Source organism: Gorilla gorilla, chromosome 11 (assembly GCF_029281585.2).
Source record: "Gorilla gorilla gorilla isolate KB3781 chromosome 11, NHGRI_mGorGor1-v2.1_pri, whole genome shotgun sequence".
Taxonomy (NCBI): domain Eukaryota; kingdom Metazoa; phylum Chordata; class Mammalia; order Primates; family Hominidae; genus Gorilla; species Gorilla gorilla.
Window position 1 is genome coordinate 20,852,659 of NC_073235.2, and position 26,705 is coordinate 20,879,363.

The following is a 26,705-nucleotide window of genomic DNA, read 5'->3' on the forward strand; positions in this document are numbered from 1 at the left end:
TTGATGTTTTACCAATCATGTGTTTTTAAATTAAGCTATTTCCAGTATACTTATATTTTCACTTTTCTGATATATGTGTATGCATCAACAATAAGTTATTTTTACAACTCAGCTATTTCCATTTCTTTTTAAGAAGGAAGAGATAACAGAACAAAGCAAACCATACCAAACTTACAGAGTACTGGAAAGGAGGGAAAGGCTAGGAACTTAGTTATACTCCTGCTATGTACCAAGGAACACCAAATAAATCCAAACAGCATTCGGAGGCACCAGAAGCAGGTCACACGCCCAGAGGAGTCTGAACTTGTCCCGCTGCCTCTTCAGTGGTATACGTCAACATCAAAATCTGCTTTTAACATATCCCTCCAGCCACAACGACAGCTCACAGTTCCCCACACCCACCACACTGCTGCCAAGCCTCTACCACACCTCTCCAGCCCCAGCTTCTCTCCAAAATCCCTCCGCCCCTCACCCTCTTTGCTTTCCCACAGAGGCTCCTTCAAGACCCAGCTCAGGGGGCTATCTTCTGCATGACACCTTTGAGCTGGGCTCCTCCTCTCCCCCAGGCTGAGCCATGGGCCCCTCTGTATGCTGTAGCACCTGTCACTCGATGTCGATGTCATCTGTTTTAGAGGTCTGGCCCACAAGCTCTTTAAGGGAAAGAATGCTGTATGGTCCGTTTTTGTAGACCCAACAGCTTGTGTAGCGTGAGGCACCTCAGAAGCCCCATAAATGTTCTTTTTAAAATTGTTAATTTTGTGTAGAGCTAGGGTCTATGTTGTCCAGGTAGGTATTGAACTCCTGGGCTCAAGCAATCCTCCTGCATTAGCTTCCCAAAGCACAGGATTACAGGTGTGAGCCACCACGCCCCGCCCACACCCCCCCCCCCCCGCTCCACCGTCCCGCGTAAATGTTTGTAGAACTAATGAGCAGTTAAAGGGAGGGAAAAAAAACCTGATTTCTTCCATTTCCTAAGGACACACTAACATGGCAATCTTGCACTAGAGACACAGGACCCAAGAAAATGTTTGAGATGTGGAAAAAAAATCAAAATTAATATTAATTATATATTTATAATATGTAACAGTTCAACAGCAACTTGATTCTATTCATAATTATATATGTTAGATTTAATGTAGGATACGTGTATATTTCAACACATAAGACCCAGGTGGTGCTTTGAAAAGTAAGAGTGCCTAGGGCTTAGGAAGGTCTTTAAACCTCCCTGCCTAAAAAACCTGTAGTTCTAGCTAGTAACTTACCCAGCTAGTTTGGGGCAATGCAGAAAAGCCCATATGCAAAGCAAAACAAAGCTCTTACAAACAAAGCAAACACAAAACTTCCATAGGAACTGCCTTGCATGGAAGTCCCAGTTCGCTGGCCAGTAACCACTGCATCAGAGCAGCCCAGCACCCTCCCCTCTGCAGCTGCTTTTTTAGTCCAAGCTGCAAGGATGGTGAGGAAGGAAGCATAGCTTGAAAGCTTTGAGACCCCATAGATGAGATGGGCCTTCAGCCTTCAGTCCTGGAGCCTGTGGTGGAAATTCAGCAACCAGGCAAAGCCAGAACAAGCTAAATGCAACGCTCCTTAACTTGCCCAGTGGTTCCCCTTCCCAAGCTGGCTGGTCTCCCCAGGGCAGCGCTCTAAGCTGCAGAGTTATAAACCAGCAGGGGCAGGCTTCTGGATGAAAAACTAGGCACCACACATAAAAGCTCAGAGCCGAGCATCCAGATAAGCACAAAACACCCACAAGATACTTGATTGTTGATGTTACACTGATCTCTGTCAGCTCAAAAAAAAACATCACTACAGTTGATTCTGGTTGTTGGTAGTAGTTACGGTTTATAAAGTTGGCTGTGAACACTGAATTAGCAAATCCTGAGCCACTGCTCCTAGGGGAACTACAGGATTAGGGTCTCGTGAGCTTGACTTCACATTTTGGCAAATGATCAATACATAATCTTGTTTCATGCATGTTTCTGTTGAAAGACACATTTATTATGTGTTGCTAATTCATCAGCATTGAACTCACAGCCAACAACACTCACAGCCTGCCTGAACAAAGCTTATCTAATACAATATTTAATATTTTCTCCATAAGGCACATCACAGCCTTCCTGCGCCTAGGAACACTTGACTGCACGTCTGTGCTATGCTTGGGGGACATTTTAAATAGCAGAATCACCAACAGAAAAGCATTAAAATGAAAAAAACATGGCAATAAATAGTCCACAAACTGGTCACTTGTTTACAATATAAGAGCTGAAACAAGAAGGCAGAGCGACTGGGCACGGTGGCTCACACCTGTAATACCAGCACTTTTGGAGACCCAGGCGGGAGGATCACTTGAGCCCAGGAGTTTGAGATCAGCCTGGGCAACACAGCAAGACTCTGTCTCTACAGAAAAAAATACCAAAATTAGCTGGGTGTGGTAATGTGTGCCTGTAATCCCAGCTACTCAGGAGGCTGAAGTAGGAGGATCACCTGAGCCTGGGAGGCAGAGGTTGCAGTGAGCCGAGATTGCACCACTATACTCCAGCCCCAGCCTGGGCAACAGGGCGAGATCCTGTCTCAAAAAAAAAAAAAAGCAGAGTGTTGTCTTGTTTGACTTCAGCTGGGAATGTATTGAGTGACTCAAAATTTTCACTGCTCTGCACATATCCAAGAATGACCAAGAAAGTGCCATGAATATTGCTTTGGGGGTTACAAATAAATCTTAGTATGTAGGTGAATTTGCAAATACAGAATCTGAAAATAATTAGGATTGACTGTACTACCTAAAAAACCCGGTATATATGCCTTATGGTATTCGAAGAAAGCATCTTCTTGGCTTTTTTGTAAGAGAATGGAATCCAAAATGCGCTATTAGAAGCTTTAAGGGTAGGAAAAGCACTCAGGCACTAAGGCAGTTAACATGGAGAAGACCCTATAACCACTTGCGCACTGACTGACCTTCCGTCATGCCACACGCAGGTTTCCAAGAAATTATGCTTATGACCAGAATTTTAACAAACTCCTAGAGAGAATCATTTTGAAAAGCCAAAATATTTTATAAAGCATATATACTCCCTAAATTTAAGTACTGTAAAATTACACTTGTCATATATCAACTTTGCTTTAAAGTTTGTCTTATCCAAATGAAAAAGGTACAACTTTCAAAAAGGGAAGGTTCTAACCACTGTTCAATTAAATTTGGCCTAAAGCTGCCTCCACAGGTAATGAACTGCACCCTATCTTACTATGTAAACAAGCTGCAACCTAACCTGCAAGTGTATTCTTGGAATAAGTAACTGAGTCTCAGCCAATCACAGCAGCCAAACTTTCAGCCAATACAGGCTGCAAACTGCCAAAACATGTCAAAATAAGGCAAAAGCCAAGCTGTAGCCAGTCAGACTATTTCGGTCTCTCACTTCTGTTTTCTGTCTATAAATACCACCTGCTGGGTATTTATAGACAGAAAATACTGTTGCTGGTTAGAGCTCTCTGAACCTTTACTGGTTCAGATGCTGCCTAATTCATGCATTGTTTCTTTACTCAAATAAATGCTGCTAAATTGAATTTGTCAAAAGTTTTCCTTTTAACACCAGATTCTCTCTCTCATTATAGACAGGTTATATATATAGAGAGAGTGTAGTAGAGTGATTACATATACATACCTACGTATGTATGTATATGTAATCATGCTAAATGCTTAATTCTCCTCAAGATTTAGGAACCAGTATCACAGGGCAGAGAGTCCATCACCTTCCTTTTAAAACAAATAAATCAATAAAAAGAATATATGAAATACAGTTGTTACTGTTCTTTTATGTGAGGAAACTAAATTGGCAAAGGTGAGCAGATATAAAAGGAGAAAGAGCAGGAAATTGTTAAGAAGAAAATCACTGAATATGCAAATGATTCTGAAACTGCCCTTAATGATTTTGGAGTAAATAATCCTTAAGTACAATTAAATAGCATTCAAATATGTCATTTTATCAAAAAAAAAAATGTTGTTTAAGGCCAGGGGTGATGTGGGGGAGCCTAAATTATTTTTATTATCCTTCTTAAAAAGACGGAACACCTAGCATACTGTTAGTAGATGAATGATAAATGCTCACCATTTACAGAAAATTTAACCTTGGCAAATTAATAACTTTATATTAATTTCAGTTTAAGTTTATAAGAATGACAAATTAAAATTAATTCGCACTTAGGACTATGACTAAAAGTAAAATGTTAATTGCATTTTAATCTACTCTGGCCTACTTCAAAGGCATAATTTTAACTCTTGGATGGAGAACGAAATTTTCTTCTAAAAATAGATTTCGGTAACAATGAAATATCAAGAGCTGGACATTATAATAAAAAGAAAAAAGGTAACAAGAATTTTCTTTTTTTTTTTTTTTTTTTGAGAGTCTTGCTGGAGTCTTGCTCTGTCACCCAGGCTGGAGTGCAGTGATGCGATCTCAGCTCACTGCAACCTCTGCCTCCCATGTTCAAGTGATTCTCCTGCGCAGCCTCCAGAGTAGCTGGGACTACGGGCACACGCTGCCACGCCCGGCTAATTTTTGTAGTTTTAGTAGAGATGGGGTTTCACCATGTTGAGCAGGCTAGTCTCGAACTCCTGATCTTAGGTGATCCGCCCGCCTCAACCTTCCAAAGTGCTGGGATTACAGTTGTGAGCCACCACGCCCAGCCCCAAGAATTTTCTTTTTAGGACAGACTGGAGAAAGGGTGGGAAAAGGATTGGGAGAGGCTGGTTGAAGGTACAGTTGAAATTAAATAGGAGGAATCAGTTCTGGCGTTCTATGGTTAACAGTACATTGCAAAATAGCTAGAAGAGAGATTTTTAAATATCCTCACCACAAAGAGATAAATGCATGAGGCAATGGTCACACTAAATACCCTGATTTGCTCATTCTACAACTTATATATGTATTGAAACATCAATTTGTGCTCCCCAAATATGTACAATTACGTGTCAATTAAAGAATCTGCTTTAAATTTTTTCAAAAGCATATTTTTTTTAAATATGAAACTCAGCATTTATAAACTACATTAATGGCAGGGCACGGTGGCTCACGCTTGTAATCCCAGCACTTTGGGAGGCTGAGGAAGGCAGACCACTGACGGATCACTTGAGGTCAGGAGTTCGAGACTAGCCTGGCCAACATGGTGAAACCCTGTCTCTACTAAAAATACAGAAAAATATTAGCCGGGCGTGGTGGCACGCTCCTGTAAGCCCAGCTACTGGGAGGTTGAGGCACGAGAATCGCTTGAACCAGGAGGTGGAGGTTGCAGTGAGACAGGATCGCACCACTGCACTCCAGCCTGGGAGACAGTGTGAGGCTCTGTCTCAAAATATAAAAATTTTTTTTAAAAAACCCTACATTTATAAACTAGGACTATATGAGGGTTAAATAACATTTGAAAACTTCTTGGCATTTTTTTGTTGTTGTTTAGCTGCATAATACAAATGAAAGCACCATTATTCTAGAAGAGTTGGTTAAATCATCTTTCACTGACAGAACTTTTGAGAAAGATATTTTCAACATATTCATTTATAAATGATTTCAAAGTCTTCAACCTCAGCCATTTTTTAGATAGGTCAAAAAAATAAAATCTTCCACCTCTAGGGGTTTAGGTAACACAATAGGTACAAGATAAATTTTAGCTAATCTGCTGACTGGCACATGCTTCTCCGTGCTGTAACTGCTTTACTGCATAATGACATTAGCAGCTGACCTTCCCTGAGGAAGAACCATAATCAGTTCCAAATAAATATATCCTTGATTACTGTTCACATCTAGAATACACCACCCACTGACAAATCAACACCTACAATTCCTCAGACCTGCCACTATGACCTTGAATCTGGAGCAAATGCACAAAACCATAATTTGTTTTCTCTGCTCAAGATATGCAAGACTCTCCATAAACCATTCTGGACAGTTGAGTTTTCCCAAGGGTTGGAGACTTAACCATTTAGAAAGAATATTTCATACACTTTCTTAAACAAGGTATACTGGGTATAAATTCTATTTTTCTTGATTTGCAACCATCCGTGAGAATATTAATCCTTGTACTGTGTGTTGGGAGACATTTCTCCATGGGTCTCTCACACGTCTGCGTGTCTTAGAAGCAGAGAGGCTGGCTGCTTTCATTCTGAACTATCTTTCAAGGATATGTATATAGCGAACAGCTTAGAAAGACAGACAGTATCTCCCACCAGACTGTCCAGTACCATGAAGACATCTCACTCCAGGGTAAGGCTGGGCAGGTTTGCTTGCAGCCCTTTATAAAGAATTTGATTTACCTAAACCTGGGGTTCTACAGCTGTGACATAAACCCACTGCACATGCAGTAGCAACTGAGCTACTCTGATTGCCCCTGTGGGACCTATAGGGAGGAGGAATGGAATAAACTCCTCCTCTCAGTGGTGGCATTAGATTCTCACAGGAGCGTGAACCCTATTGTGAACTGAGCATATGAGGGATCTAGGTTGCATGCTCCTTATGAGAATCTAATGCCTGATGATCTCAGATGTGACAGTTTCAACCCAAAACCATCCCCCTACCACCCCATCCATGAAAAAATTGTCTTCCATGAAACCGGTCCCTGGTGCCAAAAAGGTTGAGGACTGCTGCTCTACAACACCATCCACCGAACAGGATGTAATGGACATTTATAGAACACCCCACTAATGACTGCAAAATACACATACTTTTCAAGTATCCACAAAATAGATGCCAAGACATCCATATCCTGCACCACAGGAAAAAACCATGACGAGTTTGAAGAAGTGAAATTAAACAATGTGTTCTCTGACCATAGTGGAATCAAATTAGAAATCAGAAACAGGAACCTACCAGGAAAGTCTTCAAACACTTGGAAACTAAGCAACAGACTACTAAACAAGCCCTGGACCAAAGAGGAAGTCTCAAAGGAAACTAAGGCCAGGTTCGATGGCTCTCAGTTGTAATCCCAGCACTTCGGGAGGCTGAGGTGGGCAGATCACTTGAGGTCAGGAGTTCCAGACCAGACTAGCCAACATGATGAAACCCCAACTCTACTAAAAATACAAAAATCAGCTGGGCTTGATGGCAGGCACTGTAATACCAGCTTCTCAGGAGGCTGAAGCAGGAGAATCGCTTGAACCCAGGAGGGAGAGGTTGCAGGGAGCTGCGATCACTGTTCTCCAGCCTGGGTGACAGAGCAAGACTCTGTCTCAAAAAAAAAAAAAAAAAAGGAAACTAAAAATAAACTGAACTGAATGAAAGTGGGACACAGTTAAAGCACTGTGAAGAGGAAAATGTATAGCACTGTGAAGAGGAAAATGTATAAATGCATATATTAAATGAGAAAAAGTCTCAAGTCAATAATCTAAGCTCCCACCTCAAGAACCTAGAAAATCAAGAGCAAAACAAACCCAAAGCAAGCAGAAGGAAAGAAATTATAATGAATGGAAATCAATACAATTGAAAACAGAAAAACAACAGAAAATCCATGAAAAAAGAGCTGGTTCTTTGAAAAGATTTTTTAAACACTGACAAATCTTGAGCAAGACCAGCTAGGAAAAAAAAAAGAAGGCACAAATAACCAATATTGGGAATGAAATGGAGGATATCATTACAGGCTCTGCAAGTAGCGAAAGGATAATAAGGGAATACTATGAACTAATTACATACATACATTTCACAGCACAGACAAAATGGACCAATTTCTTAAAAAACTAAAACTACCACCACTCACCAATATGAAATAAACAATATGAATAGCCCTATAACTATTAAGGAAATTAAATTCATAATTTAAGAACTCCCAAGAAAGAAATCTCTATAAGAACCCGATGAGGTGCCTGGAAAAAAGGAAGGAAGGAAGGAGAAAAGAAAAGAAATCTCCAGTCCTAGAAGGTTTCACTAGAGAACTCTACAAAACATTTAAAGAAGAATTAACATCAATTGTACACAACCTCTTTCAGAAAATGGAAAAGGAACATTTCCTAATTCACTTTATGCAGCTAGTTTTTCCACAATAAAGCCAGACAAAGCCATTACTAAAAAAAAGACAACAACAGACCAATATCCCTTATGAATATAGACATGAAAATCCTTAGTAAGACATTAGCAAATAGAATTTAGCAATACATAAAAATAATTACACACCCTGACCAAGTAGTTTTTTCCAGAGAAGCAAGGTTAGTTTAATATTTGAAAAGCAATCAATGTAATCCACCAAATTAACAAGCTAAAGAAAAATCACATGATCACATCAAGTGATACAGAAAAGGCACCTGACAAACTTCAATGGAGACTCAACATCCACTGACAATAAGGACTCTCAGAAAAACAAGAAAAGAGGGGAACATCTCAATTTGATAAAGAGCATCTACAAAAAACAAACCAAAAAAAAAATAAAACTAGAGCTAACATTAGACTTCATGATGAAAGACTGAATGCTTTCCCCCTAAGATCAGGAACAAGGAAAAATAGCCATTCTCACCATTCTCATTCAACATGCTGCTGGAAGTTCTAGCCAGTGAAACAAGGCAAGACAAGGAAATAAAAGGCAAAGAGATGAGAAAGGAAGAAATAAAACTGTCCCTATTTGCAGATGACATGATTATCTACACAGAAAATCCCAAGAATTCTCAAAAAACAAAAAAATCTGGAACTAATGAATTTGGCAAAGTCACAGGATACAAAATAAACATACAAAACCAACTATATTTCCAAATAGTAGCAATGAACAAATGGAACACAATATACAATATAAATACAAATACAAAATACAATAACATTCACAATCACTCAAAAACAAGTATTTAGGTGTAAATCTAACAAAACATGCACAACAATATTGAAATTAGGCCAATTAATAACACTGCAATGGCCTCTAAGTTTTTAAGTGACAGGAGGAGTTGTTAGTCTCTCATTTTAAATCAAAAGTTAGAAATGATTAAGCTTAGTGAGGAAGGCATGTCAAAAGCCAAGATAGGTTGAATGCTAGGCCCCTTGCACCAAACAGCCAAGTTGTGAATAAAAAGGAAAAGTTATTGAGGAAATTAAAATGCTATTACAGTGAACACACAAATGGTAAGAAAGCAAAACAGATGGCTCACGCCTGTAATCCCATCATTTTGGGAGGCCTAGGTGGGTGGATCACCTGAGGTCAGGAGTTCAAGACCAGCCTGACCAACATGGAGGAATCCCTGTCCCTACTAAAAATACAAAAATTAGCTGGGAGTCGTGGTGTGCATCTGTAATCCCAGCTACTCAGAAGGCTGAGGCAGGAGAATCACTTGAATCCGGGAGGTGGAGATTGCAGTGAGCCGAGATTGCACCACTGCACTCCAGCCTGGGTGACAGAGGGAGACTCTGTCTCAAAAAAAAAAAAAAAAAAAGGCAAAACAGCCTGTCGCTGATATGGAGAAAGTCTGAGTGCTCTGGATAGAAGGCCAGACCACCCACAACATTTCCTTAAGCCAAAGCCTAATCCAGAGAAAGGCCCTAACACTCTTCAATTCTATGAAGGCTAAGAGAGGTGAGAAAGCTATATAAGAAGAGTGAAGCTAGCAGAGGTTGGTTCATGATGTTTAAGGAAAGAAGCAGTCTCCATAACAAAAAAAGTGCAAAATGAAGCCTCAAGTGCTGATGTAGAAGCTGCACCAAGTTATCCTGAAGATCTAGCTAAGATTGATGAAGCTGGCTACACTAAACAACAGATTTTTAACAGAGACAAAACAGCCTTATATTGGAAGATGATGCCATCTAGGATCTGCATAGCTAGGGAGAAGTCAATGCCTGGTTTTAAAGCTTCAAAGGACAGGCTGACTGTGGGTAAGGGTTAAGGCAGCTGGTGACTTTCAGTTGAAGCCAACGCTCACTGATCATTCTGAAAATCTTAGGGCCCTTAAGAATTATGTTAAATCTACTCTACCTGTGCTGTATAAACGGAACAACAAAGTCTGCATGACAGTGCATCTGTTTACAGCATCGTTTATTAAATATTTTAAGCCCACTGTTGAGACCTAATCCTCAGGAAAAAAAAGATTCCTTTCAAAATATTACTGCTCATTGACAATGCACCTGGCCACCCGAGTGCTCTCATGGACATGGGCAAGGAGATTCATGTTTTCATGCCTGCTACCACAATATGCATTCTGAAGCTTATGGATCAAGAAGCAATTTCAACTTTCATGTCTTATTATTTAAGAAAATACATCTTGTAAGACTACTGCTACCATAGATAGTGATTCCTCAGATGGATATGGGCAAAATAATGCGAAAACCTTCTGGAAAGTATTCACCATTCTAAAGGCCATTAAAAATATTCATGATTCAGGAGGAGATCAAAATAGCAACATTAACAGGACTTTGGAAGGACTCCAACCTTCATGGATGACTTTGAGGAGTTCAAGACTTCAGTGGAGGAAGTAACAGCAGATGTGGTGGAAATAGCAAGACAACTAGAACTAGAAGTGAAGCCTTAAGATGGGACTGAATTGCTGCAATCTCATAATAAAATGCCAGCGGATTAGGAGTTACTTCTTATGAATGAGCAAAGAAAGCAGTTTCTTGAGACAGAATCTACTCCTGGTGAAAATGCTCTCCCTGTCGCCTAGGCTGGTGTGCTGTGTTGAAATGACAAAAAAAGCGTTTAGAATATTGCATAAACTTGTAAAGCAGCAGCATGGTTTGAGAGAACTGACTCCAATTTTGAAAGTTCTGCTGTTGATAAAATGCTGTCAAACAGCATCTCATGTTACAGAGAAGTCTTTCTTGAAAGGAAGAGTCAATCAATACAACAAACATCATTGTTAGCTTATTTTAACAAATTGCTACAGCCACCCCAACCTTCAGCAACCACCGCACCAATCAGTTAGCAGCCATCAACATTGAGGTAAGACCCTCGACCAGCAAAAGGATCATGACTCGTTGAAGTCAGGTGATAGTATTTTTTAGCAATCAAGTATCTTTAATTCAGATATGTACATTTGAGGCCAGGCACGGTGGCTCATGCCTGTAATCCCAACACTTTGGGAGGCCGAGGCAGGTGATCACCTGAGGTCAGGAGTTTGACCAGCCTGGCCAACATGGTGAAACCCCGTCTCTACTAAAAATATAAAATTAGCCAGGTGTGGTGGCACATGCCTGCAATCCCAGCTATTCAGGAGGCTGGGGCAGGAGAATCGCTTGAACCTGGGAGGCAGAAGTTGCAGTGAGCTGAGATTGCACCATTGCACTCCAGCCTGGGCAACGAGAGCAAAACTCTGTCTCAAAAAAAAAAAAAAAAAAAAAGATATATACACTTGTTTGACATAATGCTATTGCACACTTTATAACAGACTGTATGTATAGTGTAAACATAACTTGTATATGCACTGGACAACCAAAAAACTGTGACTCATTTTGTTGTGATCATCATTTTATGTCAGTGGTCTGTGACCAAACCTGCAATATCTCTGAGGTATGCCTGTAGACAAGTGATTGGCAGCAGCTTTATTCATAATAGCCAAAAAGTGGAAACAATAGCAATAGCCTTCAAAGAGTGAATGGTTAAACTCTTTCATCTATATGATGGAATAGTACTCAGGGATAAAAAAGAACAAAACTATCATTCACTCAACAAGCTAGATGAATCACCACAGAATTATTCTGAGTGAAGAAAAAACAATCCAAAAAGGCTATATACCACAATTTCATGATATGTAACATTTTTGAAATGATAAAATTATAGAAATAGAGAAGAAAGTTGTGGTTGCCAGGGGCTAAGGAGGAGCTAGGAAGTTAGTGGTTGTGGCCACAAGGCAATATTAGGAATCTTTGATGATGGAAATATTGTTACCTTACTTAAATGTATCAATGTCAATGTATTGATTGTGTTATGTATTCTATATGGTTTTGCAAGATGTTACCACTGGGAGAAACTAGGTAAGACGTACAAGAGATCTCTCTAGACTACAGTAGTCCTCACTTACAGTTCCACTTTCGATGGTTTGAACCCAAAATGGGTTTCGTGGGTTTGTTACCCACGGCCAACCACTGTCCAGAAATATTAAATGAAAAATTCCAGAAGTAAACACTCACATTTTTATTACAATATATGGTGATAATTGTTCAATTTTATTATTATTTTGTTACTCTCTTACTGTGCCTAATTTAAAACTCAAATTTTATTATAGATATGTATGTACAGTCAGCCCTCCATATCTGTGGGTTCTGCCTTTGCAGACTCAACCAACTTCAGGTGAAAATATCCTGGGAAGAAAACAATAAAAAAACACGAATACACACACAAAAAAATTGTAAAATACAGTATCACAACTATTTATATAGCATTTACATTGTATCTAGTATTATAAGTAACCTAGAGATTATTTAAAGTATACAGAAGAATGTGCATAAGTTACATGCAAATACATCATTTTATATAAGGGACTTGAGCATCCATGGATTTTTGGCATCCATAGGAGGTCATGGAACCAATCCCCCACAGATATTGACAGACAACCATGTAGGAAAAAACATATATAGGGTTCAGGCCTCCATTGGGGGGGTCTTGGAATTTAGCCTCTGAGGATAAGGAGGGACTATTGTATTTTTTATAACCGCACGTCAATCTATATAGTTAGCTCAAAATAGTGTTTTTTTGAACAACATTGCCCTTTGAAGGAATTATTAGCCAAAGCATGTCAGCATTTCTTTGAGGCAGGGTCTCTCCCTGTTGCCTAGGCTGGAGTGTAGTGGCAGGATTATACCTCACTGCAGCCATGTCACCAGATTTTAATACAGTGGCGTTTTGAACAATAGGAGTCCAACTTCTATTTTTTTCCACCTCTGCCATCCCTGAGAAAGACCAACCCTTCCTCTTCCTCCTCAGCCTACTCAGTATGAAGATGACAAGTCTGAAGACCTTTATGATCTACTTCCACTTACTGAACAGTAAATAATTTTCTCTTCCTTGTGATTCTAGTAACATTCTTTTCTAGTTTACTTTTAAAAATACAGTAAATAATACATATAACATATAAAATGTGTTAATCCACTGTTTGTTATCAGTAAGACTTCGAATCAACAGTAGGCTATTAATAGTTAAGTTTTAGGGTAGTCAAAAGTTACACACAGATTTCTGACTGTGTGGAAGGTCAGTGCCCCTAACCCCTGTGTTGTTCAAGGGTCAGCTGTATTTCTAATTTTCTTGTTGACAGGCAGAAGAGTTTACTAAGAAAATTCACCTCTAACAATCTAGTTTCGAGGCATTTTCCAGGTGGTTTGTCATGTGCAGCTAGGAGCTAAATAGGCAAAGGTGTAGAAGACAATGTAGATTTAGAAGAGAATATATAACACATTTTTATTAAAGTATGAAGTTGAACAAGAACTCAGTATTGAACTCAAGATATTTTCATTATTCCTGCCCATAATCATGAATGCTTCTAAACAGAGCGCAGGCAGCACCTGACCAGTGTATGACCAACTCATGGAGAAGCAATTCTAAAGGAAGTCCTGTCTTCCTTACTTCCAGCCAGCCTAGGATACTTCCCTATCAGAATCTTCCACTCCCAAGCCATCCCTGCAGCTCACCTCAGCCCTAACCACCCCCAGCCCAAGTTGGCTAGGCAAAAAGAAGAGGAAGAAGAAAATGGTAAACATGTGCATGCCATACCTGTTTACTCTTCTCTCATGCCCGCCTTGCCACAATTCCTCTGAAGATGAACACCCAAAGGAAGGAGAGGGTAAGAATGGCAAAGGGCTTGCTAACACCTCCAGCTGCCAGGCCTCCTCTCACCAATTATGAGGAAAGCCAGGCTTCATTCTTACCCCACCCCCACCAACTCTCACCTCCCTCAGCCTTCACAAAAAAACTCCACCCATACCTCCCCAATCCTATCCAGAAGCATTTCCAAAGTCCCTTCTTCCCTTTAAAACTAGTCTCCTGGGCCAGGCGACATGGCTCACGCCTGTAATCCCAGCACTTTGGGAGGCCGAGACGGGCGGATCACGAGGTCAGGAGATCGAGACCAACCTGGCTAACACAGTGAAACCCCGTCTCTACCCAAAATACAAAAAATTAGCCGGGCGTGGTGGCGGGCACCTGTAGTCCCAGCTACTCGGGAGGCTGAGGCAGGAGAATGGCGTGAACCCGGGAGGCGGAGCTTGCAGTGAGCCGAGATCGCACCACTACACTCCAGCCTGGGCGACAGAGCAAGACTCCGTCTCAAAAAAAAAAAAAGCAAAAAAAAAAAAACTAGTCTCCTCCAGCTCTGCTGAAGCCCTGCCACAGGAGTCACATTCCAAGTAACCGGAAAGAAAATACAGAATGAATGTAATCCATCATTTGTGGATAACCCTAACCCTCGCCTTATAGTAACTCTAGTTACTAGAGCAACTAGGAAGCTCTCCTGAAATCGTAGTTCATTTTCTGGTGATTAGGTTACTTTCAGAAATTAGAGGTTTCATTTATACTAAGAAACTGAATATGAAACTACTATTCCCACCTACTGAGCAAGAAATGCTTTCACTTATTAATATATCTTGCCAGGGCGAGGCACAGTGGCTCAGGCCTGTAATCCCAGCATCCTGGGAGGTCGAGGCAGAGGGATCACTTGAGCCCAGGAGTTCAAGACCAACCCGGGCAACATGGCAAAAACCCATCTCTACAAAAAATTAGCCGGGCATGGTGGCACACACCTGTAGTCCCAGCTACTCGGGAGGCTGAGGTGGGAGAATCACCTGAGCCCAGGAAGTCAAGGCTGCAGTGAGCCATGATCGTGCCACTGCACTCCAGCCTGGGTAATGGAGTGAGACCCTGTCTCAAAAAAAGAGAGAGAGAGAGAGACAGACAGACAGACAGACAGAGATAGGAGAAAGGGGGAGGGAGAGAGAGGTAGGGCAGAGAGAGAGGGAGAGGAGAGAGAAGAGAGAAAGAGAGAGAGAGAGATCTTGCCCATCTGGCTTTATGCTGAGACCCACCGAGTGAAGCCTGTGGCAGACAAGAGTGGTTTCTATGAAAAAAATAAAAATAAATAATAAATAAAAAGTGGTATCCCCAGATGTGAAGGCAAACTACAACAATGACAATGGCCTCTCTATTGATTGGCAGGGTCAATTTGGCTGACAAGTTGGCTGGTCAGGTTTCTCATCTCCAGGTGCTCTGCTTCCAAAGCTGGGAGTGGTACAAAGAGATTACATGGTCCTTGCACCAGAGTTCATCTACTTTACTCAACCCCATAGTTTTACATTCAGTTCTAACAAATTTAGATGGTTTCCAAGTTCAGTTAATCAGACAGAATAAATCTTCATAGAGAGAAAAACACTTTATTCATTCAACAACTATTTGTTGAGTGCCTAAGGAGTGCCAGACACTTGGAGATTCAGCAGTGACTGACACACAATGACCCCATCTCCTCCTGGCTTATGTGTGTTTGGTGGGAGGCAGAGGCAGAGGGTTAGACAGTAGAAAAGTAAATTAAAATTAAAATAATTGTAAATAAAATAATTACAACATGTTACGGTTGCTAACAAGGACATAAACAGAGCTGAGGATCTTGCACTCTCAGAATTACGAAAAGCAATATTCAATCAACGCCAGGCGCAGCGGCTCACACCTGTACTCCCACCACGTTAGGAGGCCAAAGTGGGAGGATCCCTTGAGCCCAGGAGATCAAGACCAACAATATAGCAAGACCCCATCTCTACAAAAAATAAAAATAAAAATAAAAAAATTAGCCAGGCATGGTGGTTGTGCCCACAGTTCCAGCTACTCGGGAGGCTAAGGTGGGAGGATCGCTTGAGGCCTGGAGTTCAAGGCTGCAGAGAGCTGAGATTGTGCCACTGAACTACAGCCTGGGTAAAAGAGTGAGACCACATCACACGCAAAAATAATTAAAAAACAAAAACTAAAAAACTAAAAGCAACTGATCTTTGAGAAGTGATAACTGCATTCTCAAAGTACCTAATCTCAACAATACCCTAACTTAAAACCTGCTGACTAGGAGATGTATTTGACTGCAAATCTGGCCCACGCAAGCAATAATCTGAGTTTCCATCAAGGAAGCTGTAAGCACCAAGTAGAGCAAAAACAAATCCAGGCCTCAAATGGAAAAAGCAGCTCTGAATTGTGATTTTCGAAGAAACCTGCATTTCTTACACTTCAGTATACTTTCCCCATATTTAACTCCAAGATTTTTGTTAATTTGTTTGGTTTTCCTTTCTCAAACAAAATTATGCTCAGACTGAAAACCCTAGATTTGTTCCCTATTGCATCTTCATTTCTTCCCAAACATTCCATAAAACGTGACCTACATTAAGTTAGCAAGTTAAGTCTGAAAGCGTCTACCTTCCCTGGGGAGGGGGAAGGTATAGGCAGGGCAGAGATTTGTAGTCCAGCCCTCTTGCCACAAATTATGAATTCGAGAGGAATGACTTTGCTTTTTTAATGATCTCCAGAGAATTTTCCATCATTTCCCTCTCTTCACCCAGCTCCTTTGTAACCACTGCCAGAGAAGTCTTCCTTTAGCTTCTTAAACATCGATACTAAAACACTTCCAGACACCTGTGCTGCTCCTTTCTGTTCCCATGGAGATTAGGCTGTGTAACAATCTCGCAAAGACGTTCCCCTCCGTCTCCTCATCCTCTTTTCAAACCCTTTTACGATTTCCCATCTCACACAGCATGACAGTCAAAGTCCCTGTGATGGCCAACTTCTGCATCACCTAGCCAGCCTGCCAACGCCAAAACTCTCCAGCCTCATCTTTCTACTCTTCCCCTGGTTCCTTGCCCACGCCTTTACACTTGTTCTCTGCTTGGAATCTTCCCTCCCCTCCTTGAGGAACTTTCTCAAATGTCACCTTCCCTCAATACTCCCCCTCCTCCATTTAAAACTATAAACTTCCAACTCTCTAAGCCCCTAAAGTACTCTATATTTAACTTATTGTATAAACTACTGCCCCTACTTGTAAGTTCCAAGATTGCAGGGATTCACCCGCTTTGTTCACTGCTGTCTGCCAAGGTCTAGAACAGTGCAAGTTACCCAACAGGAGTTCAATAAACAGCCATTCATTTAACAAATATTTCCTGAGCACTTCGTCCCGTCCAAGTTTGTTAAATCAAGACAAATAAGACACCGTCCCTGCCTTTAACGCACCAGATGGAGAAACGCACCACAGACATAAATGTGCAATACAGGCCTGACACTACGGCCACAAGCAAGTCAAAGAACGTGCCAAAAGTTCAGAGGAAGAAGCCTCGGCTTCGCCTTTCGGGAGACCAGTCCAGCTTTCCACCATCACGCTGCTCATCAGGGACCATCTCCGGGGGTCTCCTCTAGACCCCAAGGGAGGAGCGGGTCCCGCCCGCCATTCCCAGGTCTCAGAGTTCACTTGTCCAGAGATGCAACTTCCGGCCTCTTCAGGCCGGGCAAGATTTAAGGAAAGAAAAGAAACATAAGGACCTCCGTTCTTCGGTCTCCGTCCCCTCCCCTTCCCCCGCGTGCCGTCCCCACAACTGGCCAGGACTGAACCCAACTCTCGACCAACTCCCGGCAGCAAAACTAAGCACCCTACTTCCGTTGTCCCCACCTGTTCCCGGCGTCCCCTTCGGCTACTCCCGGCGTTTGCGCAAGCGGTCCCACGTGGGCTCGGGCGGGGCTAGCGCCGCGGCGGGGGCTGGGCACGCCCCTAGCGCATAGCTGGCTTCTGATTGGCTTTCCGGTGCTCGCCCGAGCAGGGTTGGGGCGAGTGGACCGCGCCTCTAAAGGCGCTTGCCAGTGCAATCTGGGCGATCGCTTCCTGGTCCTCGCCTCCTCCGCTGTCTCCCTGGAGTTCTTGCAAGTCGGCCAGGATGTCTCAGGTACAGCGCGTGCACAGCCAGGCTGCGAAGGTGCAGCGGGCGGGAGGCCTGTTGGGGGCTCAGCCGGCAGCCAGAAGCTCTCGGGCTCTTTCCTTCCGTGCCCCTCACTTGCTCATGGACCCATGCCTAGCCCTGATTCGTTGGACAGAGCCTTGTGAGCGGGATTTTCCGTTTGGGGATTTCTAAATCTGCTGCCCACCCCGCAACTGCCGGAAAGTTGCCCATGGGGTGGACTTCGCTGTGTAGTGGGAAAGGGGTGGGAGTCGAGGGTGCTTGATGGAAAGATGGGGGAAGGGGTTGCACGGATTGGAGGAGCGAGGAGACTCAGTCCCCATCCCGAAGCACAGGGCAGGACGTCGCGGCGGAGTGGGGAAGCGAGGAGGCCGTGGCCGGGAGCTCGGAGGTCAGGGGAAGTACGGGGCCGGCTGCTCAGAGTGCGGGACGAGGAGAATCGCGGCCCGGGGAGAGGTGACCCAGGGGCCCCTCCCTTCCCTCCAGTGTAGACCCTTGTCTGAGACCGAGCTATGTGGGGCGACCTCTGGCTCCTCCCGCCTGCCTCTGCCAATCCGGGCACTGGGACAGAGGTCGGTGTTGAACGCCCGGGCCCCAGGGGGAGGGAGGGGACCAAGGGGCTCCGGCGCTGACACCGCGGCACACATGCCCTGTCCCCTTTCAGCTGTTTCCAGCATACTGTGCCCCCTCTGTCCTCAGGCCAGGGCTTCGCTGAAGCCCCGGCCACTCCCTAGTGCCTGGCCCGGTGGTGGCCAGGCAGTTGGCCGCGCTGCTTCTCCCGCAGAGTGGACCCCCACTGCGGGCGAAGGCTTGGCCTGCCCTCTTCACTGCTGTATTTCCAGACCTGATGCCTGCGTTTGTGAGAGCGCTGGATATATGGTTTTCGATTGAATGAGTGAACTGGAGGGGCTTCCCCTTCTTGTGTTGCTGAATCTTTCTAGCTGCCCTGTTGGGGCAGGGAGGGGCAGACACACTTCAGGGGCTGCATTGCCCGAAGGGTGCCACCTTTCCCACCTCTCCATCCCTGTAACTGGGCTGTCTTCAGGCCACAGTAGGATTCTTACCCTCTCCCACCCAGAGGAGGCCCTCAATCCTCTCCTCTCCCTTCCATTTAGGCTGAGTTTGAGAAAGCTGCAGAGGAGGTTAGGCACCTTAAGACCAAGCCATCGGATGAGGAGATGCTGTTCATCTATGGCCACTACAAACAAGCAACTGTGGGCGACATAAATACAGGTATGCAGAGCGGGGGTTGGGAGGGCCTCTGCTCATCAAAGCAGGCTCAGCAGCCCAGACTGGAAGTCCCTGGGAACTTCACTCTCAAACTGCCTGAGGCCCTGCTCTTCAGGTGGGGTATGGTGATGGTTCCTGGGGTGGAAAAGACCATGTTCCGGATTCTCAGTGTCTCCAGTAGTAGCAGAATTCAAATCCTGGTTTTAGAAGGTCTTTACTGGTTATCACCAGCAGCTACTCTCTACTAGGGAAGAAGCAAAGGCTGCAGCTTGGAAAAGACTTGCTGAAGGCTCTCAGCTCAGTAGTATCATTGTTGAGCCGTTCAGCTTCTGCCCTAGATGGGCAGGATCAAAGTTGGAGCACTTTTTGGAGCACTTGACAGCCTGGCCAAGCCTGATGTCAGGAGCAGAGAAGCACCTGGTTTCTTGGGCCAGGTCAGAGCATTTCGCTACCAAGTCTGTGCCTTCCTGATGACAACTTTTTCCCTGCCCAGAAATCTTGGTGCAGATTTTGAGGCTGTGCTTTGGACTGTCATGTTCTGTAATAACATCTTTCCTGTCTTGGGCAGGTTTCATTCTGTCCCTAAGTCCCTGAAACATGGGTGGATACTGAGGCAACAGCACAGTGCATTCTGTGCAAGGACTCAGGGTTATCATGGCAGCACAGAAGGGAGGTCTCCCCTGCCCCTGCTGAGGAAGAAGGCGAGCATGGTCCCCATTTCCGCAGTAGCTGGGGTGGAAGATGGAGCAGGTGGGCTGGCTGCCAACCAGCTGGAAGCAGGAAGTAGTACCCAGAATGACAGATCACAGGCAGTACCATATCAAACCCTGGGGTTCACATGGAGCACTTAGTTGAAGAAGGTCTTATGGCGAAGATGAATTTTACAGTGAGTTCGTAAACTCTGTCCTTCCAGGGAGGGGAAGGAAAGGTGAAGTGGGGGAGGCCAGAGGTGCCAAGATGCTTTTCTGACAAACAGTATTTTCACAGAGACTGGCCTGTGCCCGTACTAGAGTTACCGATTTTCACATGAGTCTAGATAGACTGGCATAGGAATCTATCACTTACTGATCAAAGAGGTGTCATCGGCTCTCTCTAGGGCTGTACTATACAGCCCTATTACACGATTATAAAACATGATAGTCCAAACACGATAGTTTAGTATAATAGCCAGTAGCCACATATGACTATATAAATTTTAACTGAGGCTGGGCGCTGTGGCTCATGCCTGTAATCCCAGCACTTTGGGAGGCCGAAGCAAGCGAATCATGAGGTCAGGAGTTTGAGACCAACCTGGCTAACGTAGTGAAACCCCATCTCTACTAAAAATACAAAAATTAGCTGGGCATGGTGGCATATGCCTGTAGTCCCAGCTACTTGGGAGGCTGAGGCAGGAGAATCGCTTGAACCTGGGAGGTAGAGGTTGTGGTGAGCTGAGGTCGCACCACTGCACTCCAGCCTGGGCAACAGAACGAGACTCTGTCTCAAAAAAAAAAAAAATTTAACTAAAAATAGTTAAATAAAATCAAGTTTAGTCTTCATTCACAGGAGCCACATTTCAGATGCCCAGTAGTCATTTCAGGTACTTGGTGTGGCAAGTGGCTCCTGAATTGGACATTGCAAATATACATGTACATTTCCATTTCCACCGCTTGGAGAGAGCTGTCCTAGGATCCTGATGATGACCACAAGGGCAGTTTGTTTCAGCTGTCCCTGGGAACACTTCCCTGAAAGCGCTCAGGGACATTTTCTCTCAGGCACAGTGCTCCAGGCTACGGACTCTGATTGTTCCCTATGGCTTTGGGGCTGGGCATGGTAGTGAAATAGGACAACAGGGAGATGGTGAGTGTGTTTCCCAACTGCAGATGATAACAGGTCTATAAGCATAAAGTCATCATATAACTTAAAGAAACCTTACCCTCGGTGAAATCTCCCACAGATCAGCAAGAAATAGACTAACAATTCGGTCAAAAAATGGGGCTAGAATATAAACAGTTCATAGGAAAGGACACCTGATATCATTAATGATTAGGGAGAGAAATTGGGTAGCTAAGAGCAGGGGTGAGAGAGAAACTTTATAGTATTTTCCTCTGTAGCTTTTGAATTTTAAGACATATGAATGGATTTTTTTTAATTGTAATTAAAGTATAATTTTTTTAAAGGAGAAATTTTGGAGTCATTTAACTTGTAAGACAAAGGCTATCTTGTAATAAGAATACTGTCCTTCCCATTTGCTCTAGATTTTAAGTTTGGATTGGCATACATTGGTTTTCTTAGGGCAGAACCTACTCTACTATACATATTTAACCCCATGACAGAGCCTAGAAGGAACAGGTGTAATAGAAGATGGCATTTATGGCAAGAAGGCTGATCAAGTTCTCCATTAGAATTTGAACCAGATCTAATGCCTTTTCTTCCGTTGTTTAAGAACGGCCCGGGATGTTGGACTTCACGGGCAAGGCCAAGTGGGATGCCTGGAATGAGCTGAAAGGTAATTGTTCTAATCAATTTCCCTCATTTGTGAAACCCAGTAGTGAAAGAGTCTTCATTATGAAGTGTAAGGGAAGAGGAGAGAAAACAAAGTCAATGGGGCACGTGTGGGAAACCAGCCTGACCTGTGCCAGAATGGGAAAAAACCGGGCCACCTACTTTTTCTCCTAACACCATTTATGCCTTTTCTAAAAGCACCATCTCTGAGCAGGAGCATCATCTAGAGAGGAGGGGCTGGGAACCAGGCCACTGAAAAATAGTTTGGGAAATGATGTAATTGGCGTAGGCTTCGGATGTGTTCAGAATAAGGGGTGGTTTCCTGTCTGCAACTCCCTCTCCCCCACAAGGCCAGGCGGTGACCCCCTAACCCCAGTGGCCCTCCCCAGTTGCTTCCTAGCCAGAAGGATACATAAAAGAAGGGAATGAGCTAATGCATGGCCTGCCGCTGGCATCGTAGGCTCAGTGAATGGAGCCATTATATGCTAAGCACCAGCAGCCAAGAAGTATCCAAGCTCGTACTTAATCACATGCCACCTGCAGCAGCAAGACCCAAGAGTTGGCACCAAAGCTCCTGGCAGCATTAGTGTTCCTGCTGGCTAGTTTCTGAATAAGCCCTCTGTCCTTCTGCGAATGAGAAACCCTTGAATTCAGAAAGGGCCACAATACAATAAACACACTCCTAGGATCTGCAAGTAACTGGGAAGGGAATGCCCATCTGCCTGCCCATTTTCATGGGACATTTCCATACCATCCTCAGGCCCCATGTACTCTCCAGTGCTTCAGAACAAGCTCTGAGTTCCAAAGGGTCTCTATCCTTCACCATAGAATCCAGGAAACTGGGTGTCACTGTCTCTGAGGGATACATTCAGTGTCCTTTCTACTGCAGCAAGAAGACAAAGATGTGTCTCATTCCCCTCCAAGAAGCAGCCACTTTTGCTCAGAGTTCCTGAAACTTTTCTCATAGCCTCTCTCTGGGGAGAAGAGGGTGCCTGGCTTTGCTTTTTCACTGCCAGCTTAACAGCTCTGGGAGATAGGAGCCCAAAACAGAGATACTGAAAAGGCCAAAGCCAATGTCAGCCACGAGAGTTAGCAGGACCAGTAAAGTCACCACGATGACAGTTTCCTGCCTGTCTGGAGGGTGGCACCTCTCTCCCAAGGCTCACAATGGCCATTCCCCCAGGACAGGTGGGGGATGCAGGTGTCCAGCAGATGGGCAACAGATCTTGGCCAGCCCCACCAGGCTTTCTGAGCACAGTTGCTTATGGAGCATTCACTTCGGGCCAGGTTCTGTGGATACTGTCTCCTCCAACATGTAATTAGTAGAATCTCAACTTTATTAAGTGAGAAACTGAGCCTAGGAGAGTTACAGCAGAGCTGCCTGGGGCTCTGGAGGCTGCTTGTTTCCTACCATGCTACCTCCCTGACACATAATCCTGTCGATTCCTTACAGGGACTTCCAAGGAAGATGCCATGAAAGCTTACATCAACAAAGTAGAAGAGCTAAAGAAAAAATACGGGATATGAGAGACTGGATTTGGTTACTGTGCCATGTGTTTATCCTAAACTGAGACAATGCCTTGTTTTTTTCTAATACCGTGGATGGTGGGAATTCGGGAAAATAACCAGTTAAACCAGCTACTCAAGGCTGCTCACCCTACTGCTCTAACAGATTAGGGGCTAAAACGATTACTGACTTTCCTTGAGTAGTTTTTATCTGAAGTCAATTAAAAGTGTATTTGTTACTTTAAATAACTTTAGTGATCTGAGTTCTTGAGATCATTTACTCTGTCTGACCTCAGCCTTGCTTCCTTTTTCTAAAGACCTCTGGTAGTGCTTCAGCTGCGTACCTGGTAGAGTATAAGGTGGGCAGTCCTGCCCTGCACCCTGGCCCAAGGTGTGCTGGCCCTTTGTGGGGAGGAGGAGGATGGTAGAAGTGACCTTTCTCTCCTCCTTCCCAGTTCAGCCACGCCGAGGAAGATGAGGCAGGCTGGCTGAGACCACAGTCTGCAAGTACTTCTGACGGGGACGTTCCTGCTCCAGGACCTGTGTGAGGCAGGGTTTACAGTGTTTGAGGTTTGTCTGAGGCCCAGCTGGTCCCTGATTCCAGAGTGCATGAGCCAGAGTGGAAGCCCCCATCAAGAATGGAGTGTGAACCTGACAGGAGGCATTCCCCAAGTCCCAGGGGAAGCCACAGACAGCTGTGTGGGCAACAGTCAGTGGGCAAGGGGTGTGTCCTCTGCAGGGAGCAGAACCCTGGGAGCTTGCAGAGAAGAAAGGCTGGAGCTTGACTCTGGAGGACGTAGGAGGTAGGTTGTTGAAAAGTAACAACGAAGAAAAGGAGATAGCTCTCTAGACCCTTCTTGCCAGATGTTCCCTTCCAGCTCTTGGGTTTACAATCCCGCTGCCCTTTGCAGTGGGGATCATACCTCAATATTGTGTAACGGGGATTACTGTGCCCATTATTTGAGTGAGGAAATTAAGGCTCAGAGGTGATTTAACTGGATCCAAGCCCAGGGCTCACTGGCCGGGAGGGCCCTGTTTGTCCCCCTCCACCACGTTCCCTCTCATGGCCCCTGGCTGCCACTTAGTCTGCACCTCTGCTGTGTTGCAGTGAGTGACATCTGTCTCTCTGGGCTAGCATAAGGTGCTGGTGTGAAATCTGTCCCTAGGGCTGTGCAGCTCACTCCGGAAGAGTGGCTTAGACAAGGAGGTCCCACTTCCAAAGCTGGAGTGAGGCACAGATGAGAGAGACTTTTAGGCACCTCAGGTGACTAGGTCATAGCCGGTTTGGGAGATGCCCTCCCCGCTTACTAGAAAGTACTTGTACCGGTTTCTCAGAAAGCAGTGTTTGTGCAGTTCTGAGAGCACCAGCAGCCTGGGGCTGCACCTGCTCCTGTGGCTCCCACAGGAGTCCTTGTACCACCCAGGGCTGGCTCACAGGGTGTCACTTGGGGACAAATTATCAGGGGAACCCACCCCCAATATTTCAACATAGGCTCTTTGTATTTTCCATAAGTGTCAGCCAGCTGAGAAATAAAGAGAAAGAGTACAAAGAGAGGAATTTTACAGCTGGGCCACCAGGGGTGACGTGACATATCAGTAGGACCGTGATGCCCACCTGAGCCTCAAACCAGCAAGTTTTTATTAAGGGTTTCAAAAGGGGAGGGGGTGTAAAACAGGGAGTAGGTACAAAGATCACATGCTTCAAAAGGCAAAAAGCAGAACTACTAATAAGGGTCTAACAAAGACCACATGCTTCTGAGGGAACAGGACAAAGGGAAAAAGCAGAACTACTGATAAGGGTCCAACAAAGATCACAAGGCAAAGGGCAAAAGCAGAACTAATGATAAGAGTCTATGTTCATTGGTGCACGTATTGTCTTGATAAACATCTTAAACAACAGAAAACAGGGTTCGAGAGCAGGGAACCAGTCTGACCACAAATTTACCAGGGCAGAGTTTTTCCCCACCCTAGTAAGCCTGAGGGTACTGCAGGAGACCAGGGCGTATCTCAGTCCTTATCTCAACTGCATAAGACAGACATTCCCAGAGCAGTTGTTTATAGACCTCCTCCCAGGAATGCATTCCTTTCCCAGGGTATTAATATTAATATTCCTTGCTAGGAAAAGAATTTAGTGATATTTCTCCTACTTGCACATCCGTTTATAGGCTCTCTGCAAGAAGAAAAATATGGCTCTGTTTGCCCGACCCCACAGGCAGTCAGACCTTATGGTTGTCTTCCCTTGTTCCCCAAAAATCGCTGTTATTCTGTTCTTTTTCAAGGTGCACTGATTTCATATTGTTCAAACACATGTTTTACAATCAATTTGTACAGTTAACACAATTATCACAGTGGTCCTGAGGTGACGTACATCCTCAGCTTACGAAGATAACAGGATTAAGAGATTAAAGTAAAGACAGGCATAAGAAATCACAACAGTATTATTTGGGAACTGATAAATGTCCATGAAATCTTCACAATTTATGTTCCTCTGCTGCGGCTCTAGCCGGTCCCTCCTTTCGGGGTCCCTGACTTCCTGCAACATCTCTCCCTTTCTTTTTATATAAATGTGCCATGGCGATGAAGTCTTGTTCGTTCTCTCGGTTTTGATGCAGGATTCTTTGACTGGTCCAGCACACTAAAAACAAGCCAATTAAACAGAGAAACATGATTCCAAAATTTACTACAGTGGAGCCCCCAGTAGACTTAATCCAAGTCGTGGGGTTTAGTCCAGAAAGACTTTCTGCCACCTGATCTAACACCTCAGCTCCAGGCACAATGGATAAATGAGCTTGAGAGGCTTCAAAAATTTGTTTATTTACTTTAGTTATGTCCAAGGATAAATTATCTTCCCTACCCAGCAGGTGTCCTTTGACCATTTCCCATGAATGATCAGTCTTGTTGTAGGAATATGGTGTGATACAAAGATCAGAAGTATTCCAATCAAATAGCATTTGCATGCGATGTTCGAGACTCATTAGCCAATCTCCAAGCCAAATAACAGACTGTCTTAAATCATTAATTTGATAGCTAATTTTTGATCAATGCCCTGTTGAGAATTCCACATTTTGGTGGAATTGGCTTGCCAATCATTAACAAAATGAGCCATTTGAATAGATTGGTGTAATGCCACTCTGGCAGTGGTGGCCAGTGCAGTGACTGTAATTAGGCCCACGATCACAGCAATTAAAGTGAAAGCAAATCTCTTAGATCTTTTGAGAATTCGTTGTAACACTTCATTAATTAAATGTACTGAGGGGGAAGATTCCCAAGTTCTGGGTAAAGTTACCGGTATCCAGATTCCTTCTCAAGCTCAAACCAACATTACACTTTTCCTGAAGTCAAAACGGGAGTTAACACAAGTGTATAAATGACAGTTAATGCATTGGACGGTTTGATTGTTCATCCAGATTTTGATATTTTCCACTAACAGCATGTAAGGAGGCTTAACACAACTCTGTATAGGAATTGTCAGGCTGGAGGTAAACAAAGCGGAATGTTTGAATCTACGTTGATACTGAGGGAGAGGGGCAGCGGGGGTAACGCACGATGTTCCCCACCATAAAGAAGCAATCCAAGGTGCCTGGGGATGCCGAAGAGGTAGAGGGGCACACCTGGGTCGAGAGGAATTATCATAATGCCAAT

At 44.0% G+C, this 26,705-nt stretch overlaps 2 protein-coding genes across 21 annotated transcripts in view; one reads left to right on the top strand and one right to left on the bottom strand.

Moving 5' to 3' along the window:
- The window catches only part of C11H2orf76 (chromosome 11 C2orf76 homolog), a 101,551-nt gene extending 83,917 nt beyond the window's left edge, over window positions 1–17,634 (bottom strand). For 11 of the 20 annotated variants that reach the window (XR_010129530.1, XM_055380051.2, XM_055380050.2 and 8 more), the window contains exon 1: window positions 17,145–17,552. Coding sequence is in view for 9 of the 20 variants with exons in the window: in XM_055380051.2 (XP_055236026.1) it covers window positions 17,145–17,153 (9 nt within the window). In the remaining 11 variants the exon portion in view is untranslated. The other 9 variants (XM_055380048.2, XM_063694712.1, XM_063694715.1 and 6 more) reach the window with 8 other exon arrangements.
- A 37-nt stretch (window positions 17,635–17,671) lies between these two features.
- DBI (diazepam binding inhibitor, acyl-CoA binding protein) lies at window positions 17,672–23,317 on the top strand. The gene is made up of 4 exons (XM_004031675.5): window positions 17,672–17,831; window positions 18,959–19,076; window positions 21,499–21,561; window positions 23,011–23,317. The coding sequence occupies exons 1-4, from the start codon at window positions 17,823–17,825 to the stop codon at window positions 23,082–23,084; spliced, it is 264 nt and encodes an 87-aa protein (XP_004031723.1). The 5' UTR covers window positions 17,672–17,822; the 3' UTR covers window positions 23,085–23,317.
- Window positions 23,318–26,705: the final 3,388 nt, after the last annotated feature.

Bases quoted from the DNA above. Each gene is read 5' to 3' on its own strand.
- DBI (XM_004031675.5), top strand. The intron at 19,077-21,498 runs GTATGCAGAGCG...CCGTTGTTTAAG, and splicing joins TGTGGGCGACATAAATACAG to AACGGCCCGGGATGTTGGAC. The intron at 21,562-23,010 runs GTAATTGTTCTA...GATTCCTTACAG, and splicing joins TGCCTGGAATGAGCTGAAAG to GGACTTCCAAGGAAGATGCC.